Source organism: Pectinophora gossypiella, chromosome 18, assembly GCF_024362695.1.
Source record: "Pectinophora gossypiella chromosome 18, ilPecGoss1.1, whole genome shotgun sequence".
Lineage (NCBI taxonomy): Eukaryota > Metazoa > Arthropoda > Insecta > Lepidoptera > Gelechiidae > Pectinophora > Pectinophora gossypiella.
In genome coordinates, this window is record NC_065421.1 from 11,494,385 (window position 1) to 11,517,145 (window position 22,761).

Here is a 22,761-nt window from a genome sequence, read left to right on the forward strand (position 1 = left end):
AGAATTTGAATGTGGCTCTGCATAGGCTTTGCCGGCGCACCCCAGGACCTAAATAACGGACCTTCATGGAGTCGAAAGTGTCTAACTTCTTGAAAACTCTAACAACAAGATTTACTACTAGTCCGAATATCTCCAACCAGCAATTTACTGGGGGCTGGGGGGTTAAAATAGCCACATTTGCGCATATAAAAGTAAGTGCGCAATGCAAATGTCAAATAGCAATATTGCTTTCTTAGATGAATTGCTTCGATGTGGCCATTTTAACCCTCCTGCTCCATTATTAATGAAATACACTCCATAAACCCTCTGCTTGATTGAGGGTAAGCTTGTGCCCATTTCCAACAGTGGGATATAAGTAAACTAACCTAAACTAAACTAACTAAACTAACCTAAGTATAATTTAGAATGTAAATAAAAGTCAAGAATATAAGAATAAAATTGTATAATTAATTGACAAAAAATATATTAAAATATATTTATTATTGGACGGATTTTTTAAACTTATAACTAAAATAAAAATATGAGTATTATTAACAGATTTTGAGACTTACACTAATTTAATTGAGAATTAATAAATATTATAAATAATATGTGGAATCGATTTATTACAATACTTCTTTTTAATTTAAAATTCAGATAAATTTTACGTATGACACTAGTTCTCGTAACAAGATCTTCGCAAGTATTAAGTCTTTCATTTTGCTTTATTCATTTATATTCATAACATAACATTCTTGTGATTCACACACACACACACACACAAGCTCACGACTATATCCCAATTGGGGTAGTCAGATGTACATTAATCGCAAGATGAAATAAGTAACCACACCTCACCAAGCTTTCTGTTAGACCAACATGATAGGTGGTGAGCCGTATCGCCGTCTATAATGGTCGAACCAATTGTGTTAGTGAAAACTGCACTTAAAGAAAATATAATAACTCATTGGTGCAAGTCCGGTACCGGGATCGAACCGGCGCCCCTCGTTTGAGAAGAAATCCGCAGTGCCCCAGAACCACAGTGGCTCAGTAAAAAGTGATTAAAATGGCTTAAAACTCCCAAGACTCGAGCCACTTCAAGCCAGTCATAGTGGAGTTAGGCTCGTGGGCTAAAGGCCCGCTCATGCCGTACGCTAGTGGAGAGAACAGATAGAAGCTATATACAGTAGTGGAGATTACGACACCCATCACACATTGGTATACCGTGCGCCCCAGTTCCGGGGACAAATATCTTCTTATACTGCGCAGTAGGTATTCTGTTAGGATACCTGAAAATAAGAAAAATGCGGTGTTATAGTGTTTATAGCCATCATAGTATAGGAACATAAATCAAATGCACAGAACTTAACACAACAAAAATTTTATTATTATTTGAAAGTTGTGAGGGCCGGACCGAATGCAGCCCGCGAGGTCACTGCGACCTTGACAGATCTATTGTGACCTTAAATCCGTACATTTAAATATCCTCCTCTAGACCGATCCGTTCGAATAGATCCAACGTCTTTTTGGGAGAAAGCTCCATGACTTCCTGGGGGTCCATTATGTGGCCCCCAAGTTTTTTAAACGCGGTAAGACCCGTTATTATGAGTTTTGCATATTAGTTTTATACCAAACCCATCATCATTATCAATTTAAGAGCCACGCTCTTGTCTTTCTGTCCAACTTATTCTTTCCATCCTCCTCCAATACCACATTTCAAAAGACTCGAGTCTCTCTCTGTCTACCAAATACCAAACCCATAGACCTATTTTTAATTCATGACTAGACCAATCGACTCTCGTTTTTGACAAAAGGGTTGATGGTGCAGCTTACCAGTGAGCATAGAGCTGAACTGCAGCGCAGGAAAGTAGTGGTGGAAGTAGAGGACGCGGCCCATCGCCCAGAACGGGACGTAGTGCAGCGCCCAGCCGGTGAAGCTCCATCCGGCCGCGTTCAGGAGGGCACGGTCTTCACCTCCTGAGAAAATAGAACCTATTCATAACCAGGGAATTAGGATCAAAACAGCCACTAATATACACATAACATAAACAGCCTATACACGTCCCACTGGACACAGGCCTCCCCTCAATCAACCGGAGGGGGTATGGAGCATACTCCACCACGCTGCTCCACTTCGGGTTGGTGGAGGTCTTTTTACGGCTAACAGACGGGTTAAGCCGTCTTAACGTGCTCTCCGAAGCACGGAATCATCTTACTTTTTCGCACGACCAGGTCATTAAAGCCTGCAAAGTCCTTACCAAACAACGACAATGTCCTCACCGGGAATCGAACCTACGTATTGAAAAAATATAAGACTACGTATTGAACCCGGCATACATTCATAATTGTATCATTTTGTGTTAATATGTTAAAACAATAAGTATGTCGAATAAATATTTTTTCTTTCTTTCTTCTTTCTTTCTCTTTCAATTTTTTTTACCTTCAATGGGATTCCCGAATGCCTCCGCCCGCTTCTCCCGGACAGCGTTGACGACGTATATCACGAAGAAGACCACAAGGAACGCCAGGTTGCCCCACCAGACCACCGGGTTACCCAGCAGGTATATCCTGTGCGCACTGCCTGAGAAGAATTGGCCCTGTGGAAGAAGTAACATTCGTTCACAACATATCAACATCACGCCTGTATCCCTAAAGGTGTAGGCACACAAAATCAGGTCGCATGTTCGCAAAGCGACCTGAATTTGGTAATTGTTGTTTTTGTTTATGTTTTTTATAATTTTGTATTTTTTTTTTGGTGTCATTATATTCTTCTTCCCGTTAGCTTGGGTTTGATTTCTCCAATTTTATACAAGGCGTTAGTCACTTCGTAGCAAATACCAAGGGGATGATTCAGACCATGATTCTGAGTTTATATCAAGTGGAATTTCCTGTCGGAAAACTCGTGAAAATGTTAGTGTTTGTTTTTAATTATTTTCAGTTCCAAACTTTTGAGACTTAAAATTCCTCTTGATACTAACTCAGAATCATGAGCTGAATCATTCCCCTCAGTATTCGGTACGGTGCCACCAATACCCTGTATGTATGGGTCTGCAGATTGACTTACCCTATAGTTGATGGGCCACTGCCAGGGCTGCGAGGTGACCTCCCCCTCCTTGGGCTTGAGCCCCGCGTTGCCCTGGAACATGACCGCGTGCGACTCCAGGAACCGCTCGATGAACCCCGACGCGTAAGCCTCAAAGCTCATCTTTGGTACTGAAAATTTTGAAGATATTGTTAAAGTAATACTAAATACTCACACACGCCCGCATGCGCTCGCACGCACATGCATGCACGCACGCAAGCACGCGCACGCACGCGCACGCACAGACACACGCAATGCACGCTCACACACATACAACGCTGTTCAAACGTATTCAAGTTGGTGGAATTCTGTTATCAGTTAAATGTATTAACACCAGAATTACACATCCAATATTTGTACCTACTTGTTATGATAAACAATTCTTCTATAAAGCAAAATACCCCTCACTGATTAATCACGAAATCTCAGAAACTATAACATCTACAAACTTGAAATTTGGCAGGTATGTTCCTTATAGGGTGTAGACATCTCATCATCAGCTTAGGACGGATTTTACGAAAATCCACCCATAAGGGGGTAAAACAGGGGTTGGAAGTTTGTATCAAAGTCCGCGTACGAAATCGCGGGCGGCCGCTAATAGTGTATTAAAAACTATCACAACTTACAGTCATCGTAGATGTTATCCTCGACGTTCCAGAGGGCGTTCTTGTCTCGCAGGTTGGGGTTGCAGGCCACTTCCTGCTGCTCATAGCCCCACTTGGGCAGCTGCTTACCAGTCGTCGTCAACGCGCAGGCCTGACAACATTATTACGAGACGCGGTAATGTACGGTCGAGGAGGTAGAGATCTATCAAATCAAATATAGGTACCTACCTTATCGCATGAACTTTTTTTAACATACAGACATGGATATGGTGCAACTGGGCGGCCTTATTGCTTTAAAGCAATTTCCCCCGAGCAACCACTACCAGGAAATAACCGTTTGCTAGACTTGAATCCGAGATGGTACAACAAGAACAAGTTAAATGTAAAATTAATATATTTAATAGATATTAACTCAGAATCATGGTCTGAATCATGGTCTCAATATTCGCTAAGATGTCACTAACACCCTGTTCATTTCTAATCTTGTCCATTCTGGTCACACCACATATCCATCTTAACTTTCGCATCTCTGTTACGTGTACTCTTCTTTCATTCGTCTCCTTTGTTGCCCAACACTCGGAACCATACAGCAGCCGTCGTTTTGAGACCAATGATTCGAGATACCTGAAAGGCTCTACGGAAGAGTACGGTCACGAGCTTTCTATATGTCTACACTTTGGTACCATGTCACATTAACTTCTTTGACAAATTGAACTGTAAGTCTCACTAAATGTCAAATATGTTAGTGCGACAGAGTCCTAAAGTGGGTACATTATATTGCTCATGACTGTACTCCAATAAGGTAGTTGTATAAAGGATGCATGAGAGGTACCCTCGATAATAAAGTCAGTAATCAACCAACTCCGTGTTTGATTTACACACATACATGGCGCAGCCGGAAAATTAACATAAAATACGAACATAATAAAATAATTACAATAAATAGTGTTGTGTCACAATGGATAGTGTGTTATCACCGCCGAAAGCATTTTATTTTGACGAAAATGCGTTGGATTTATCGACAGGTGCATTGAGTGAATGTTGGTCCAAATGGAAACGAAGCTACGATATTTACGTCAAAGCGTGTGAAATAAATAAAAAACCAGCGGAAATACAACTGAATATACTATTACATATAGTAGGAGGACAGTGTTGTGAAATATTAGATCAGTTTCCTAAATGTACAACGCCTGAACAAGTGATAACAAGATTGGATGAATATTTTCAAAGAAAGAAAAATGTTACGGTAGAACGACATAGATTTTTTAAACGGCAGCAGAAAGAAAACGAAACTATTGAACAATACGTGTTTGAGTTGAGAAAATTATCATTAACGTGTGAATTTGGTGCATTACGGGAAGAATTAATTAAAGACAGGTTGGTCTGTGGAGTTACGGATGCGGCGATTTGTGAAAGATTGCTGAGAGAAGACAATTTAAATTTGAGAAAAGCATTAGAAATTTGTCAAGCAGCAATTGTATCGAGGGCTTATTCAGAGAGTATTAAGATGGACTACAAGTCGGAAGTGAATAATATAAATAGTGAGCAGAATTATGATGAAGAAAAAGATCAAATCTTTATGATTCGCCGGGGCGCGATGATTACAAGAGGACGACGTAGCTCGTGGCGCGGGGGGCGCGGCAGAGGAGCTGCCGCCGGGCGCGGAGAGCGCGCGCAGCCTGCAGCCGCCGCTGTTGCCGGCCCGTCGCATGCGCCACCATACCACACTGCGCGCTGGCCGGGGCCACGCGCGCCCTCCACGCGCGCTCGACACACCGCATACGTGACGCAGTGTGGCCATTGTGGAGGTGTACACAGAAAACACGAATGCCCAGCGTATGGAAAAACATGTATGAGATGTAGCAAAATGAATCATTTCGCCAGGGTGTGCGGTGTGTATCAAATTGAGGAATCGGAAGAACAGGTAATAAATTCAGTACAACATACGGAGTTAAGTGATTGGAATGTATTGTTAGAAATTAATGAGCGTAAAATAAAATTCAAAATTGACACAGGTGCAGATGTGAATGTCCTGCCATTAGATTATTTATCACAGATAGGTTTGTCTCAAACGGAGTTATTAGAAACGAAAACAAAATTAAATGGCTACACTGGACATTATTTAAACGTAGTCGGAAAAATTAATTTACGAGTAAACTATAAAAATGAATTTTATATTCTTGAATTTAAGGTTGTAGATATGAAATCTGTCCCAATTTTAGGTAGACATTCTTGTACAGAGTTGGATATAGTGAGACGTGTTATGTCGGTACACTCAACAAGCAATCAAGGTATACCAGAGTTAATAAAAAAATATGATGATGTGTTTCAGGGGATTGGCTGTTTACCAGGTAAGCATACGATACACTTAAAGGATAATGCTGTTCCAGTTGTACACGCTCCAAGAAAAATGCCATTTGCTATTAAAGATGACGTTAAAAAGACATTGGATAAATTGGAGGCGCAGGAAATTATAAAAAAGGTAACGGGTCCATCAGACTGGGTAAATAGTATTGTTGTAGTTAGAAAACCAGATGGTACGTTTAGAATATGTTTAGACCCACAAGAGTTAAATGATGTTATTAAACGGGAGTATTTTAGATTGCCGACATTGGATGAAATAGTATCTAAACTTTCAGGTGCACAGTGGTTTAGCACACTTGATGCAGCATCAGGCTTTTGGAATGTCAGATTAGATGAGACGAGTAGTGATTATTGCACATTTAACACTCCATTTGGTCGCTATAAATTTTTAAGAATGCCTTTTGGGATATGCTCCGCGTCTGAAGTGTTTCATAAAAAGATGTGTGAAAGTTTTGATGATATGGAAGGTGTGTGCATGTATATAGACGATCTGTTAATTTATGGAAGAACAAAAGAGGAGCATGATGAGCGATTGCGAAAGGTGTTGGAAAGATGTCGAGAAATTAACTTAAAATTAAATAAACAGAAGTGTAAGTTTAGTTTGGATGAAATAAAATATTTAGGCCACAAGATCACAAAAAACGGAATAAGTCCAGATGAATCGCACATATCCGCAATAACAAATATGCCTACACCACAAAATAAAAAAGATGTAGAAAGGTTGTTGGGATTAATTACTTATGTTGGTTCTTTTATACCTAATTTGTCAGATAAAACGTTGCCATTCAGAGAACTATTAAAAAAAGAAAATGAATGGCAATGGACGGAGAGACATGATAAATATTTCGCAGACATAAAAAAATGTCTAACAAAAAACCCAGTACTGCAATATTATAATTTAAAAACACCTATCATTATATCAGTCGATGCAAGTAAAAGTGGGTTAGGTGCATGTTTAATGCAAAATGGAATGCCAGTTTGTTACGCGTCCAAATCATTAACTAAAGCTGAACAAAGATATGCACAAATTGAGAAGGAATTATATGCATGTGTATTTGCGTGTGAAAGGTTTAATGCTTATATATATGGAAGGACGGATATCACAATTTAAACCGATCACAAACCATTAATATCAATCATTAAAAAATCTATTGTTGATTCGCCGGCACGTCTACAACGCATGTTAATACGATTACAGCGTTATACGTTCAAGCTAGTATACAAAGCAGGTAGATACTTATATATAGCGGATGCGTTATCTCGTGCGTATGAGCAGTCGAATGCGAGCGGCGAGGATGACTCATGGCATCACGAAGTGTGTGCAGTGACGCGCGACTCCGCGACACCCGCCTCGCAGTACATTGACGATATACAATTCGCAAGATTACAAAAACATACGGAAAGTGACAATGAGTTACAATGTGTCAGAAAATATGTGAGGAGAGGTTGGCCGAATGAGAGAAATGGCGTGGAAGATATAATTAAACCATATTGGAATTTTAAAGAAGAAATTACTTATGTGTATGGATTGTTATGGAAAGGGGATAGATTAATAATCCCCAAACAAATGAGGAAAGAAATGTTAAATAAAATACATATAGGGCATATGGGCGTTGAAAAATGTAAACTAAGGGCAAGGGAAACTTTATTTTGGCCAGGTATTAATAATGATTTACAAAACTTAATATCCAATTGTAACACTTGTCTTATGTACAGAAAAAACAATCAAAAAGAAACGTTACAGCCACATGAGGTGCCAGAGAGACCTTGGGCAAAAGTAGGTATAGATCTGTTTCAAATGAAAGACGAACATTTTTTGTTATTAATTGATTACTATAGCAAATTTATAGAAATTGAAAAGTTAAATTTAACAACATCGACCGCTATAATTAATTGTCTAAAAAATATTTTTATGAGGCAAGGAATACCAAATGTGGTAATGTCAGATGGAGGACCACAGTTTACATCAGATAAATTTAAAGAGTTTTCGTCGGAATGGAACTTTAAACACATAACATCTTCACCGCGCTATGCTCAGTCGAATGGACAAATTGAGCGCACAGTTCAAACTATTAAGAAAATTATAAAAAAGTCTAATGAGGATAAAACAGATTATCGTTTAGGTTTATTAGAATTTTTGAACACACCGATAAGTGACAAACTAGCTTCTCCAGCGGAAATTTTACAAAGCCGTAAATTTAGAACTATTTTACCAATGTCACATAATTTATTAAAGCCTAAAATACAAAAAGACGTTAAAAATAAATTAATAGAAAGACAACAAATACAAAAATATTACTATGATAGAAATGCAAAAGATTTAGAAAAATTACATGTAGGACAGAAGGTCAAAGTTTTAGATCTTGCACGGAGGCAGTGGACTTCTGGAACAGTCATAAAAATATTAAGAAATAGATCATACCAAATACAATTAGTCTCGGGAAGTACTATAGTCAGGAACAGAAAACATATAATCAAAGATTCTCCAACCAGACAGAACACGACTCATTATAGCTATAAATATGATGATATAAAATGTTCTACATCTTCAAAATCAAATCAAGAAAATAATCTTTATGTAACCTTGTCTGGCAGGACAGTGAGACCACCGATTAGATGGGGATACGAAGCCACAACATAAAATGAATACAGTTTTATGTATAATTACAATTAGTTACTTACTACGTTACTTTGTTAAAAGATAATAAGAATAATACTTACAAAAATAATGTTACATTATAATGAAGTTATGTTATACTAGGTACCTAATGTTGTATTAATTGTTTATTAACTCAATTCAAATATTGAAAATTAATATTTTAATTTATTTTAAAAAGGAGGAAGATGTAAGGTAGTTGTATAAAGGATGCATGAGAGGTACCCTCGATAATAAAGTCAGTAATCAACCAACTCCGTGTTTGATTTACACACATACAATTAGTATCACTAATACAAAGGCCAGCCTCCGTGGTCTAGTGGTTAGAGCGTTAGGCTCACGATCCGGAGGCCCCGGATTCGAATCCAGGTGGGGACATATCACAAAAATCACTTTGTGATCCCTAGTTTGGTTAGGACGTTACAGGCTGATCACCTAATTGTCCGAAAGAAAGATGATCCGTGCATTGGGAGGCACGTTAAGCCGTTGGTCCCGGTTACAACGTACTGATGTATATAGTCGTTACATGAGCCATGTCATGTCATGTCATGAGACCTTTGGTGGCTCAGTAATAACCGTGACGCCAGGGTTGATGAGGTTGGTATTCCACATCACAACCCACACGATAAGAAGAAGAAGAATGGAAACCTATTTAAAACCTCATTTAATAGTTTATAATCTATATTAGATATACAATCTGTCAAAAAAAAATCTAGCAGAGACTTATATAAAATATTTCACGTGAATTATTGTACATTTGCCGCAATGGGGAGTACTGAGGGCTCTCCTGGTACAACATTTAAGACAACAGGCCTGAGGTTGCCCAAGGCATTGGCTGCGCATTAGAGCAATACGATTCAGATGCCTTGTATGTCAATTCTAGTCGCCAGTATGTCGCTTTTCTACAGACTGCACTTTGGGGAGTGTGGCCGTGATCTATACAAGCTCATTCCAGCATCCCCCTTTTATATTCCGACTTTCAGACGTACGGCCGGGTTCCATCCCTATTTGATCAATATCCGAACTATTCGCACAAAGCGCTTCACGTCGTCCTTCATTATGCACACTGCTAAGGAGTGGAATTCTCTGCCGTTTTCTGACTGATACAAACCTGTAAGTAGTGCACCAACATCAGTTTGCTTCTAACAGTCTGAACTTCTTCCCCGTCCTTGGCACCAGATATCATTATCTTCCACACGTCATTCGCATCACCAATGCCGTCCTGGAACAAAGCATATGTCTATGTAGCGTTGTAGAGGAGCTCGGTGGCGCAGCGGTTAACGCTCTCGGTCTGCGATTGTTGAAGTTAAGCAACTTTCGCAAAGGCCGGTCATAGGATGGGTGACCACAAAAAAAAGTTTTCATCTCGATCTCATCCGTGCTTCGGAAGGCACTTTAAGCCGTTGGTCCCAGCTGCATTAGCAGTCGTTAATAACCGTCAATCCGCACTAGGCCCGCGTGATGGTTTAAGGCCCGATCTCCCTATCCATCCATAGGGAAGGCCCGTGCCCCAGCAGTGGAGACGTTAATGGGCTGATGATGATGATGTAGCGTTATCCCTTTTGTCAGAGGGTCCGTTTTCCTAACCTGATGATTTGACAGGTCCCGTTTTTTACAGAAGCGACTGCCTATATGACCTTCCAGCCGAAGGAAAAACCAGCCCAATATAGTTAGGTCATATACCTCCGAAACTTATCAGAATGTGAATTTTCAATAGGTAAATCACGTTACTTTTAGATAATCAGATGACCAAGCTGCAATGACCTAACCAAACTAGGGATAACAAAGTGTTTTTTTGTGATTACGTCCCCACTGGGATTCGAACCTAGGACATCTGGATCTCTCAATGAAAGGAAGGTAAGTATATAAAGGTTGTTGTTATTTATTATTTAACATCCTTGTGGTGTATTGAAAGATATGCAAAACACATTCTGAGTTATTCAGAGTGTCGTATAAACCGACAAATAAAAACCAAAACAGTAACAGATCAATTTACAAACTTAAAGTTTTGGAATGCAACAAATATGTATAAACAAACGTAAACTAAACTCGAATAGAAAAGGCCCTTTACAAGTGACAATACTTATTTCTTTAAAGTCACCACTCACACCATGTGGGTTGGCTGGAAGAGGTTTCCTTTAGAGATAAACACCTATTGTAACATTTTGTCTTTTTCTGTTTCGTTTTTGTTAATGTGTACAGTCATGAGCAATAATATCATGTACCCACTTTAGAACCCTGTCGCACTATCAATTTGTCAAAAAATTTAATGTGACAAAGTTTCAAAGTGTATACATATTAGTACTCGTGACCGTACAATGAAGCCTATGTAGGAAGTGCTAGTAAGAGTAAGGGATAAGAGACAAATGTTGAGAGTTATTGAGGACAGAAGAGGCAAGATGATTGGACACATAATAAGACACGACGAATTTATTAAATATAGAAGGAAAGCTACAAGAGAAGAGAGGAAGGGGAAGACCAAGAAGAGCTTACATGAAACGGATTAAAGAGAAGGCGAACGTCGTGTCTTATAAGGAAGTGAATCTTCTTATCGTGTGGGTTGTGAGGTGGAATACTAGCGTCATCAACCCTGGTGTCAGGGTTACTATTGAGCCGCCAAAGGCCCCTGACATGGCTCATGTAACGACTACTTACTTACATCAGTAAGTAGTAACCGGGACCAACGGCTTAACGTGCCTTCCGAAGCACGGATCATCTTACTTTCGGACAATCAGGTGATCAGCCTGTAATGTCCTAACCAAACTAGGGATCACAAAGTGAATTTTGTGATATATGTCCCCACCGGGATTCGAACCCGTGAGTCCAACGCTCAACCACTGGACCACAGAGGCCGTTAAGAAAGTGAATGAATTGGCCTTATTTAACTCAGAATCATGAGCTGGGTCATCCCCCTCAGTATACGTTACGATGTCACTAACATCCTGTATATATTGTATTGTAGCTGCGTCGTCTGATAATAAGTATTTTCTTTCTTTAAACTACCTTTTAGAAGGAAAGAGAGGAAGGGAAAGACCAAGATGAGCTAATTAAGTTAAGAGAAGAACAAATTAAAGAGATGGTGAACGTCGTGTCTTATGAGGAAGTGAAGGAATTGGCCTTTGATAGACAAGATTGGAGAATGCTGCACCGAAAAGAGCGTGGTTCTTAATTTTGTGATGATGACTGACCTCCCCATAGCCAGTGACTTGCATGAACTTGTGAGTGAGCGGCGCCCTCTCCCTGTGCGTGTGCAGGTTGCGACCAGTGGGCGCGTGCGTGAGGCGCACGAGGTCGCCGCTGCGCACCACCACGGTCCCGGCCACGCTCTCCCGGTCGAACGGCTTGATCAGCCATCTGTTGTTGTCGTCTTTGTGCGTGTACGTTGTTATCTGTTAGGAAGAAAATGTATACAGGGTGTTAGTGACATTATGACGAAAACTTTGAGGGATGATTGAGCCCATAATTCTGAGTTGATATCAAGTGGAATTTTCCGTCGCAAAAGTATGGAATTCACAATAATAAAAAAATACAATTCATTTCGTGAATTTTCCGAGAGGAAATAGTGAGTTTCACTAACACCTATACGTACTTGTATTTTTTTGTTACCTTTGATGGGTTTGCTCTTGGCCTCAGACTTGCCCGAGCGCACTGACGAGGCCTAAGATGGAACGAGCTCGCCCAGAAGGTGTCTGGTCACTCTGGCCTTGAAAGCACCCGGGTTATATGCTTTCGGAAATACAGAAGACGGCAGAGAATTCCACTCCCTAGCAATGCCCATGATGAAAGACGATGCGAAGCGCTTTGTGCGAATAGTTGGGATATCCACCAAATAGGGATGGCACCCGGCCGTACGTCTGGAAGTCCGAAGATAAAAGGAGGATGGTGGAATGAGCTCGTGTAGATCGCGGGCACACGCTTGTATGGCTACCTGTACGTACGTACTTGTACGGGGTGTAAGTGACATCGTAACGAATGCTCAGAGGTATGATTCAGCTCATTATTCCAAGTTGATATCAAGTGGGATTTTCCATCTCACCTGCTGCTGGCGTGCTCCCACCCCCTGGGGGTAGAGATGGTGGTGCGAGTGCAGGTACCCGCCCCCAGTGCGGTGGTTCTTGAGTGATATGAGCGCTCCGTACGCGACCACGCGGGGCGCACTCGCGTTGTGGAGGCTGTTGCCTTCAAGACGAGCTTGGAAACCCGACGAGTAGAAGCCGTCTCCGTTGCCGCTGGTTATGAAGACAAAATGTAGTTTATTTGGTCTATGATATTTAAAATAAAACGTATTACTAGACAAAAATAAAATGTATTATTTGACTACTTTCCAACTAGTCAAATCGGGTACTTTTTCTAAACGTCAAAAATGACGGGTATAGGCGTCGTGGTAGATCTCGAAAGAGATGGTACAACGACTTGAACGCTTGCCGGAGGGACCGGCCGGAGTGCCCATAGGACCGATAACAATGGAAAGAGGAAGGGGAGCCCTTTGCTCAGCAGTGGAATATTTATTTATTGTGTAAAAAGTGATTTCATGCTTCGCAGGGCACGTTAAGCCTTTGGCCGTGCAGCAGCGTAGTGAAGTATCCTCCATACCCCCTCCGGTTGATTGAGGGGAGGCCTGTGCCCAGCATTGGGACGTATATAGGCTGTTTATGTTGTGTGTAATAAGTGCATAATTGAATGCATTTAGCATTAGAAATAAGGTACAAAGTAAGTAACTGCTTTCTAAACTAGGCTGAGCCTTTGTGTCAGACGATAGAGTAATTAAAGGAGGGTCGGTCTACCATCATATATAAAACAACTCAGTAGAGGTTTACCATTTGCTGTCCACTTTTGACGTGACTTGCACTACACCGTACACTGAACACTTCATACAAAAATCTCATTTCTTCCGTGTGCTGCCTAACGCGTATATACGTCCGAGACAACATTACAATTACATTTGCGCATATAAAACTAAGTTCGCAATCGTAGGTTTTTATGCATAAGTGTCAAATTGCAATACTGCTTTTTAGATGAATTGCTTTTAGATGAAACCCTCGGGGGTTAAAATGGCCACATCGAAGCAATTCATCTAAGAAAGCAATATTGCAATTTGACATTTGCGCATATAAAAGTAAGTGCGCAATGCAAACAAATGTCAAATAGCAATATTGCTTTCTAAGATGAATTGCTTTGATGTGGCCATTTTAACCCCCCAGGGTTTTAAGCCTAGTTAAAAGCCTAAGTGACTAGCAATAAAAGGTCTTCTTTAAAATAAGAAGATAATAAAGAAATTATTTTGGTGCAAAAATAAATTCAAAGCAAATTGTGGTGGAAAAGTAACTTTTAATTGTGCATTCGCTTACCTTTTACTAAGCACTGTGAGATGTATCCAGAAGAAAAACACATAGAGCATTGTTGGCCAGATGATGAGAGTTATGCTTCGTCCGATCAAGTGCTTCATAGTTAAACTCTGAAATAGAAGGTTCTAGTGTTTACTCAGTATCGTCATTTGGCCGATGATACGATAGCGTGCGATCGCTCTCTCTCGTTCTAGCAAATTACGCTTCTGAGTAACAGAAAAGGATAAAAGTATAAGCACTGCGATGAGGTGCTGTCAAATGTGGTTTGAACTTGAGTCAATTTTGGACCGCGGTGCAAATCGACTAAGAGCTCTTTTCGTCGAATCGCTTCGCGGTCCGAAATGACTAAAGACCCGCTTAAGATCTCTCCAGACTACTGGCGTCCCATTTGGCGCAACTTCAGTCATGCCCGTAGTGGGACGTCTCTCCTAAGTACAGTCATGAGCAATATAGTCTGTCGCACTAACATATTTGACATTTAGTGAGACTTACAGTTCAGTTTGTCAAAAAAGTTAATGTGACATGGTACCAAAGTGTATACATATTAATGCTCGTGACCGTACAATCTACTAGCTACATAGACACGCATTACTACATACATACTACACACCAGGCGAAGAATGGGAGTACATACAGCATGTTAGTGACACCATTACGAAAAGTTTGAGGGATGATTTAGACCATGATTCTGAGATGATATCAAGTGGAATTCCACTTCATATTAAGTCAGAATCAGGGTTATATCACCAGATACAGGTTTGACGCTATTTATGTTTACGTAACTACTAACGCCGCTGGAAAAATGGTTAATGTTTTAGGGCCACCAGAATCCGTTGGTTGGGGTTTTTCTTTGAATACATCACAGAACAAACTGAGCCATTTTCTTTTGCTCGTACTCCTATCATCTCCCTAGCCTTAGCCCGTTTTCCAGTGTCCCTTTACCTAACCTGAAGATTTGACAGGTCCGGTTTTTCACAGAAGCGACTGCCAGTCTGACCTTCCAACCCGCGAAGGGAAAACCAGCCCAATACAGGTTAGGTAAAAAAAAAGTCAAAAAGTATTTATTTTCTTTTCTTACATGTTTTTCTTAAACTAGTTACTGGAGCCTCCTTTTAAGCAAAATATGCCTGTACCAGGAGACCCCGCTCTTCTATAACAGTAGTAAATAGGTAAGAAAGTTTTGTTACCTTTACGTTTTACAAATAAGCAATTAAAGAATGTTTGTGTAATGTGTGTATGTGTGTGTGTATGTGTCTGTGTGTGTGTGTGTGTGTGCGTGCGTGTGTGTACGTGTGTGTAAGTGTGGGCGTGCTCGGGCAATGAGGGTAGATTCCTCCTGTCTAGCCCTACGACGAAAGTCTTGGGGTCGGTTTTGAAGCCACTAGACAGGAGTGTGCTCGTGTTGTGCATGCGAGTGTAGTTAATATCCTATAATTTGATTCCTTAATAGGTATATGTATAATGGTAAAATATTATTGTTTTTAGTAAATTGTTTATAGTAATTCTCACATTCATCATAATTAATATTTTTTTACCAAGTTGTTAAAGTACGTTTGCATTCATGCTAATTTTTTGTATATACACTTCTCATCAAAAAAATCGAAACACCTTGCAAGTTTACGTTTTGTCAGGATTATCAGAAAAATGTGTACATTTAGGAATAAATGTTAAATGTCGTTTAATAGTGAGTAATATGAGCTTATCAAATCTTAATGTTAATGTTCTAAATTTAAATGAATTTTTCATAGGTTTCGTTTTTTGTTAAATGAGTCATTTTTATTCCGTATGGAGTATAAAGGAAATGGATAAAACAACACACGTAAATGAAAAAAAAAGCTAAAAAACGTTTATTTAATAACTTGTATTCCATCCCCGAGCTCTAATTACTGCTTCCATACGGTTCTTCATCGATCGGATGAGAGTCACGATCACATGCTGTGGTATATTGTCCCATTCCTCTTGGATTGCATCTTGCAGCTGGCTAAGTGTTTCTGGGGCAGGATCTCTTGCTCGAATTCGTCTCTTTAATTCATCCCACAGATGTTCAATGGGATTCATGTCCGGGCTTCTTGCTGGCCATTCCATAATAGAGATATCGACTTCGTTAAGATAATCTCGTACGACGCCCGCGGTGTGAGCCCTAGCATTGTCGTGCATGAATATGAAGCCGTTGCCAATAAAATGTGCATAGGGCATCACATGAGGCTCGAGACACTCTTTGACGTACCGATGACAGTTTAGTGCAGGCAGACGTGGCCCAGACACGAAAGCAAGCTCTGTCTTACCGTCGGCGCTGATTCCTCCCCAAACCGTCCACGAACCGCCACCATAGCTGACCTTTTCTTCAATGCAGCATTGTGCATAGCGTTCTCCGTCTCTTCTGTAGACCTTGTTCCTTCCGTCCTTACCATACAGCATAATTTTACACTCATCAGAAAAGAGAACTTTGCTCCACTGTAGGTATGACCAATTTAGGTGCTCACGTGCAAAGTTAAGGCGCGCTCTTCGATGGTCTGCAGTTAATTTCGGCCCATTTGCTGGCTTATGCGGTACCAGTCCACGATCCTTCAACCTTCTTCTAATTGTAGAGTCACTTACAGCCACCCTTCGTACAACACGAAGCCGCTGCTGCAGTTGAAAAGCGTTAAGGCGTCGATTTCTTAAAGAAGTTGTTACAATAAATCGATCATCTCGCTCAGAAGTGACCCGATTCCTGCCAGATCCTGAACGGCGCGTGAACAAACCAGTCTCCCGATAACGTTTATAGACTCTATGAACAGATGACAGGCTTAGATGCAGTCTTGCAGCCACAACACGCTGACTAAGGCCAGAATCCAGCAATGCCACAACTTGGGCGGCTTCTGTGGGCGAAGTATCCATACGTTTTAGAAAAAAAACCTTTTTTCAGACGTCCCAAAGTCACAGTATTGAAATAAAAAACAAAAAGTTTAAGGATAGGCGCCAATTCTTAGTTTTTAAACGCTAAATGTACTCCAACCCTAAACACACATTTGTCTCAAAACAGTGATTCATTTCGTTTATAAGATAAACAAATGAAATTCTAATTTTGAATTTAGAATTTTCGCTTATTACTGTAATGGCCAAACTGCCAGCTATACATTTATGTATTTTTTTTCATCGTATGAATTCTTTTTTGTGTTAAATTCGGACAGAAACAATGAAAACGGAAGTGTTTCGATTTTTTTGATGAGAAGTGTATTTGTAGTATTTTGTTTATTTTATTATATATTCACACGGTCACATACCTCCAAAATGCATTTCTCGGGAATGTGGGTTTCCTCACGATGTTTTCCTTCACCGCATATTACCCGTACATCTTATACTCAATTAGTTCTTAGAGAAAAATGTAAACTGTTCATCATCATCAATTTAAGAGCTACGCTCTTGACGATGCAGCATTTTCCATGTTACTACTAGTAGCATGGAAGTAAACTGTTACTGGCAATAAATTTATTTTATTCTTTTTACTAATTTATTAAGTCTTTGGACATTTTGTAAGAAGATAATCATCCTACTCATGACCATTTACATACCACAGGCTTGCTCAAGTCTCCGAGCACGTTCCACAAGTCAGCCACGGTGCGGAGTCCGACGAACAGTACGACGAACAGCCCGACGAACTTGACGGACATGGTGCAAGCCAGGGAAGCTCCCAAGAACAGTTGCCATGACAACATGATCGGAGAGAAGGGCGCTACGCCCTCGTCTGTTATACTCCGTACCTGTGCATGAAAATATATACTGCAACGATTATGGTTTTATAGTACCCATGCTTGCTTGTATGTGAGAAGAATGTCAGGATCGAAGCAAATGAAATTCCATAGTCTCTGCTTACCCCGGTGGGAAATAGGCAAGAGTTTATGTGTGTACGTATGTGTAAAAGTTAAGACGACGTAATCCCTTATTCAAGACATACATTTTTTTTTGTTAAAAGATTTGACTGCGATTGACCACGTACCATTTACTTGACTTTTAGATTAAAATGGTTTAAAGGGCCTCTTCCACACACGCCTTCCAAAAGTCCGAGACTCCATAGTCCCGAGTCTCCAAGTCCCGAGTAATAATACATGTATCTTTGTAATTAACATTGGTCGAGCAGGCGCCATAGTCCCACTTACCCCAGTATCTCGGTCCACTAACCCCAAACCCAATAGCCCAGTTCCCTTTGTTCCCATAATCTGCAATAGTCCTACACGAACCGGGGATTGTCTTTGGGTACACTCCCATAGTGCATACAGAGATAATCGCTGGTTGGTGTCACATTGCATTTAGATTAAATCGTCTTAAGGAGCCAGTACGTGTTGGCTTCGGCCCCACACACGCCTTCCAAAAGTCCGGGACTCCATAGGCCCGAGATACGGAAATGACATACATAATAATAATATTTTTTAAGCTCGTGTAATCAAACAAAATGCAAATGGAGAAACTTACCTTAAAAGCTCCATAAATGGAGCAGCTCATGAAGAACAGTAGTATGGGATCCAGAAGTATATATCTATTGAGGGTTAAGAACCCAACATCTGAAAGAAAATAAAGGGTTACTGTTATTCAGTAGATAAAAAATCTGGAAAAATTTGGGAAAATCGTAAATACATTAAAATCACGCTTATTTCCAGTAGACGTAGGCAGAAGCCAATTTTTTTTTTGACGTGACTTATTGTAGATTTGCCGCAGATGGCATTAACTACTTGGCCGGACAAATGGGGAGCGCTGAAGGCTCTCACCCGGTACAACGTTTAAGACAACAGGCCTGAGGGTGCCCAGTTGGGCGCGAACCTCGGCTCAGGGCGTCGTCTGAGAGGAAAAATATTTGAAAGAATTAATCAACCCTAGTGGGTCGATAGCGATAAGCGCTGAATGAGGGAAATCGTCGACCACGTCGGCGGGGTCGGTATCGGGGTCCTGAAGTGTTTGGTGTCGCGAGCTGATTGGCTGCCTCTATGGCTAGAGTAATCGGGTCGTCGGGATCGTATATTACGTCCTTCGGACGCCGATACTTTTCAGTACCGTCCCTAAGCGGGCAGAAGCCAAGGAGTTCCAAAAAATACTTACCACATAGTAAAAGCATTGTGCCTATGAAAGTCGAATCTAGCGATTTCGTCATCTCCCATATTGTGAGAAACGTCAACGGGATGGTTAGAGCGCCCAGTGTTGTGCAAAACTGTAAATAAACATACCATAATAGAAAATAGGAGCTGAGGAGCTCGGTGGCGCAGCGGTTAACGCGCTCGGTCTGCGATTGTTGAAGTAAAGATTCAGACCATGATTTTGAGTAAATTAAGTATTATTAACTTTATTTTACTTGCACCATCTCGGATCCAAGTCTAGCAAACGGTTATTTCCTGGTAGTGGTTGATTGGGGGAAATTGCTTTGAAGCAATAAGGCCGCCCAGTTGTACCGTATCCATGTATTACGTCTGAATGTTAAAATTAAGTTCATGCAATAAGGTACCTATATTTGATTTATTAATGGGGTACAGTCCCGTAGATTGACATTGGAGCTCGGTGGCGCAGCGGTTAACGCGCTCGGTCTGCGATTGTTGAAGTAAAGCAACTTTCGCAAAGGCCGGGCATAGGATGGGTGACCACAAAAAAAAGCTTTCATCTCGAGCTCCTCCGTGCGTCGGAAGGCACGTTAAGCCGTTGCTCCCGGCTGCATTAGCAGTCGTTAATAACCATCAATCCGCACTGGGCCCGCGTGATGGTTTAAGGCCCGATCTCCCTATCCATCCATAGGGAAGGCCCGTGCTCCAGCAGTGGGGACGTTAATGGGCTGGTGATGATGAATAGAAAATAGAATAGAATAAGTTTATTATAAAAGGCCGCCACACACAGGAACTATCCCGGCAATACCAACCTCATCAGGGTTACTATTGCGTAAGTAGTGATGTATATATACTACTTACTCAAGTAAGTAGTAACCGGGACCGGCTTAACGTGTCTTCCGAAGCTCGGATATTCTTACTCTTTGGACAATTACGGGATCATCTTACTCCCCACGATAGAGGAAGAAGAAGAGAGGGATGGTTCAGCTCATGATGCTTTTTGCGTTTTTTGAAAATACTTTGGCGATGGAAAATTCCACTTCATATTAACTCAGAATTATGAGCTGAATCATCCCCCTCAGCATTCGTTACGATGTCACTTACACCAGGTTGCCATATGGTTACATATACATGTTAGAGACACCGTAACGAAAACTTTAGGGGATGATTCAGACCATGATTCTGAGTTGATATATGTGTGAAGTCTTTTTCATTTTTTTTTGTGCAGTGGAAATGGATTCTATTTATAGCCTATGTGATAAACTGATGTATAAGCTATATTACTGTGAAGTTTTATCGAAATCAGTTCAGTAGTTTTAGCGTGCAAGAATAACAAACATACATCCGTCCTCGTAAACTTTCGCGGCTATAAAAGAAGTGTCTTACAATTCTCATTCCTTCGTATCTAGCGCCGTCGTACTTGTCCCCTGGTTTCTCAAACGGAAATGTTCCATCGTAGCCTGTCAGCTTGCCTGATAGCGCGATCAGCATCTGCAATACATACATATATACATACACATATACATGAGATCAAGTTTATTTCCCGTTGAAGGCAGAAACCACGGGCATAGAATAAGTAATAATACTACGTATAGAAAGGCAACTCTCCGCTCCTCAGCAGCGGTTGGGCTAGGTTTACCTCACCCACAGTCGCGAAGCCGCGGAGGAAAGCAAAAGTGTCCCCGCAGCTTCGCAAGCTTGGCGGTAATACGGACACCGGCGGGTTTTACTCAGTGCAAGTCCCACATAACTCTCTCGCTGCCCCCGCGGCGCGGCGCGGGTTTGCGATAGACATTTCCCCTCGAAAAAACCTCCCCCTCGGTCTTACTTTAGTATTCAATCGGTTGGCATCAGATGTCACACATAAAGTTGCGCATGTATGATAACGTCAATGTGTAGTGTCTGTGTACAATGAGGTGTTTTGTATGAAGTGTCTAGGGTATGCCACGCAATTCCACTTACTGCAATCAATGAATCATATTGCATATATTATTATGCAATGTGTAAACATTAACTATCTATAAACCATAAAATATGTGACTAAGTTTGAGAAGGGAATGTTAAGTTGGATGAAGTATAATAGGATTACGAAAGCAGTATATTAGGCGAAGGTTGTTGCTAGGGTCGGCAGCCAAATTGGAGATGTCCTTAGAAAATTATTTACCTTCCCCAGAGGTGGATGCACATCAAAGAAGAATGTTCTGTTGATATACCAACTCGCCATTTTGCCAAAATGAGTTTCGTCCCAACTGAAAACATATCAAGAAATATAGAATAAGGTACCAACTTAATATTGACATATAAAAATTGAAAGATACAATTATCATCATTATCATCGATCAGTCCACATCAATATAGAAATATATGTATAATTATCATCATTATGATAATTATCAATCAGCCCACATCGTCCTACTGCTGGGTATATGCCTTCTCCATTTTGAAACACCCTTTCCGTTTAATGTAACTTATAAAAAACTAACACTTACTTAACTAACTTTATAAATATTTTTATTTGTTTAATTTATACATTTATTGACTTAAAAATATAAAAATAAAAATAACAAAATAAAAATACTATTAAAAACAAAAAATATTTTATGAGGTTTTTCGTTAGTCTAATAGGAATTTGGTGAGGTGTGGGTACTTAGTTTCTCTTGCAATGGATGTACCTCTGACTACCTCAATTGGGATATAGTTGTAAGCTTATGTTATGTTGTTTTATTTTATATTATAGCAATAATAATTCAAATATAATGATGCATACCATACATGGTCAGGTTCCAAAACTTTGTAGAATCTCGTTAAGAAAGTGGCTCCACATAGCACTCCAAATGTGACCCACCATCTGGAACATATATTACTATATTATTTAATGTTAGGTGTCCAAGAAAAAATATACCTTACCCCTTCTTACTTTTTTAATGTACCTTGATACAACAAAAGGCTGCTAAGTGTACTGGGAAATTAGAAATAAACCATATTTTATACTTATTATTTTGATGTTATTGTATTGTTGCTGTGGCTTTCTCTAATATTTTTATTTCTATATATTCTATAATAGGAATGTGATTCAATCAATACCCACTAAACAGCAACTAAAATGTAATCCACACTAATCTGTTAACATAATTAGTTAACAAGTTAATTAATAAGTTAAATAACTTTCTCTCATAATGTTCACACCCTCAAATTTCTGAAGTACAATAAACAACACTACTTTGTTCACTTGAATACTAAAAATAACTATTTCTGGAAGTCTATAAATTTAATAAAGTATTTAAATAATGTACAATTTACAAAAAGAAGTTTAGAAGGCTATTTACTTACAATTTGTTGCTAGTTTTCGAAGTGCCACCTTTTTCATTAATCGCACACATGATAATTTTAGTAATTAAATATTAAAAAATAAATGAATACAACATTTTAATATATAAAATACACAAAATAATGAAATACTACTAATAACGGTAAAGCGAATGACCGACTTTCACAACAAAATTTGACACTTTGACAGGAAACAGATGACAAGACGAACGAGGCGATTTGATTTGACCAGATTTGACAGATGCATATGGCCTTGTTAGTGTTACCAATAGAAAAAAGCTTTTTGTGGTAACTTTTGGCCTGATTTTTAAGATATTAAATCCACTTCCGTTTTACA

At 40.0% G+C, this 22,761-nt stretch overlaps 1 protein-coding gene across 1 annotated transcript; it reads right to left on the reverse strand.

Moving 5' to 3' along the window:
• Positions 1–425: 425 nt before the first annotated feature.
• LOC126375111 (protein O-mannosyl-transferase 2) lies at positions 426–22,604 on the reverse strand. Its single transcript, XM_050021955.1, has 16 exons — positions 22,428–22,604; positions 21,865–21,945; positions 21,262–21,346; positions 20,484–20,588; positions 19,105–19,213; positions 18,484–18,572; positions 17,586–17,774; positions 14,035–14,141; positions 12,723–12,915; positions 11,875–12,075; positions 9,798–9,908; positions 3,688–3,817; positions 3,044–3,192; positions 2,420–2,576; positions 1,813–1,956; positions 426–1,268 (listed from the first exon to the last, which is right to left on the reverse strand). The coding sequence occupies exons 1-16, from the start codon at positions 22,475–22,477 to the stop codon at positions 1,051–1,053; spliced, it is 2,118 nt and encodes a 705-aa protein (XP_049877912.1). The 5' UTR covers positions 22,478–22,604; the 3' UTR covers positions 426–1,050.
• Positions 22,605–22,761: the final 157 nt, after the last annotated feature.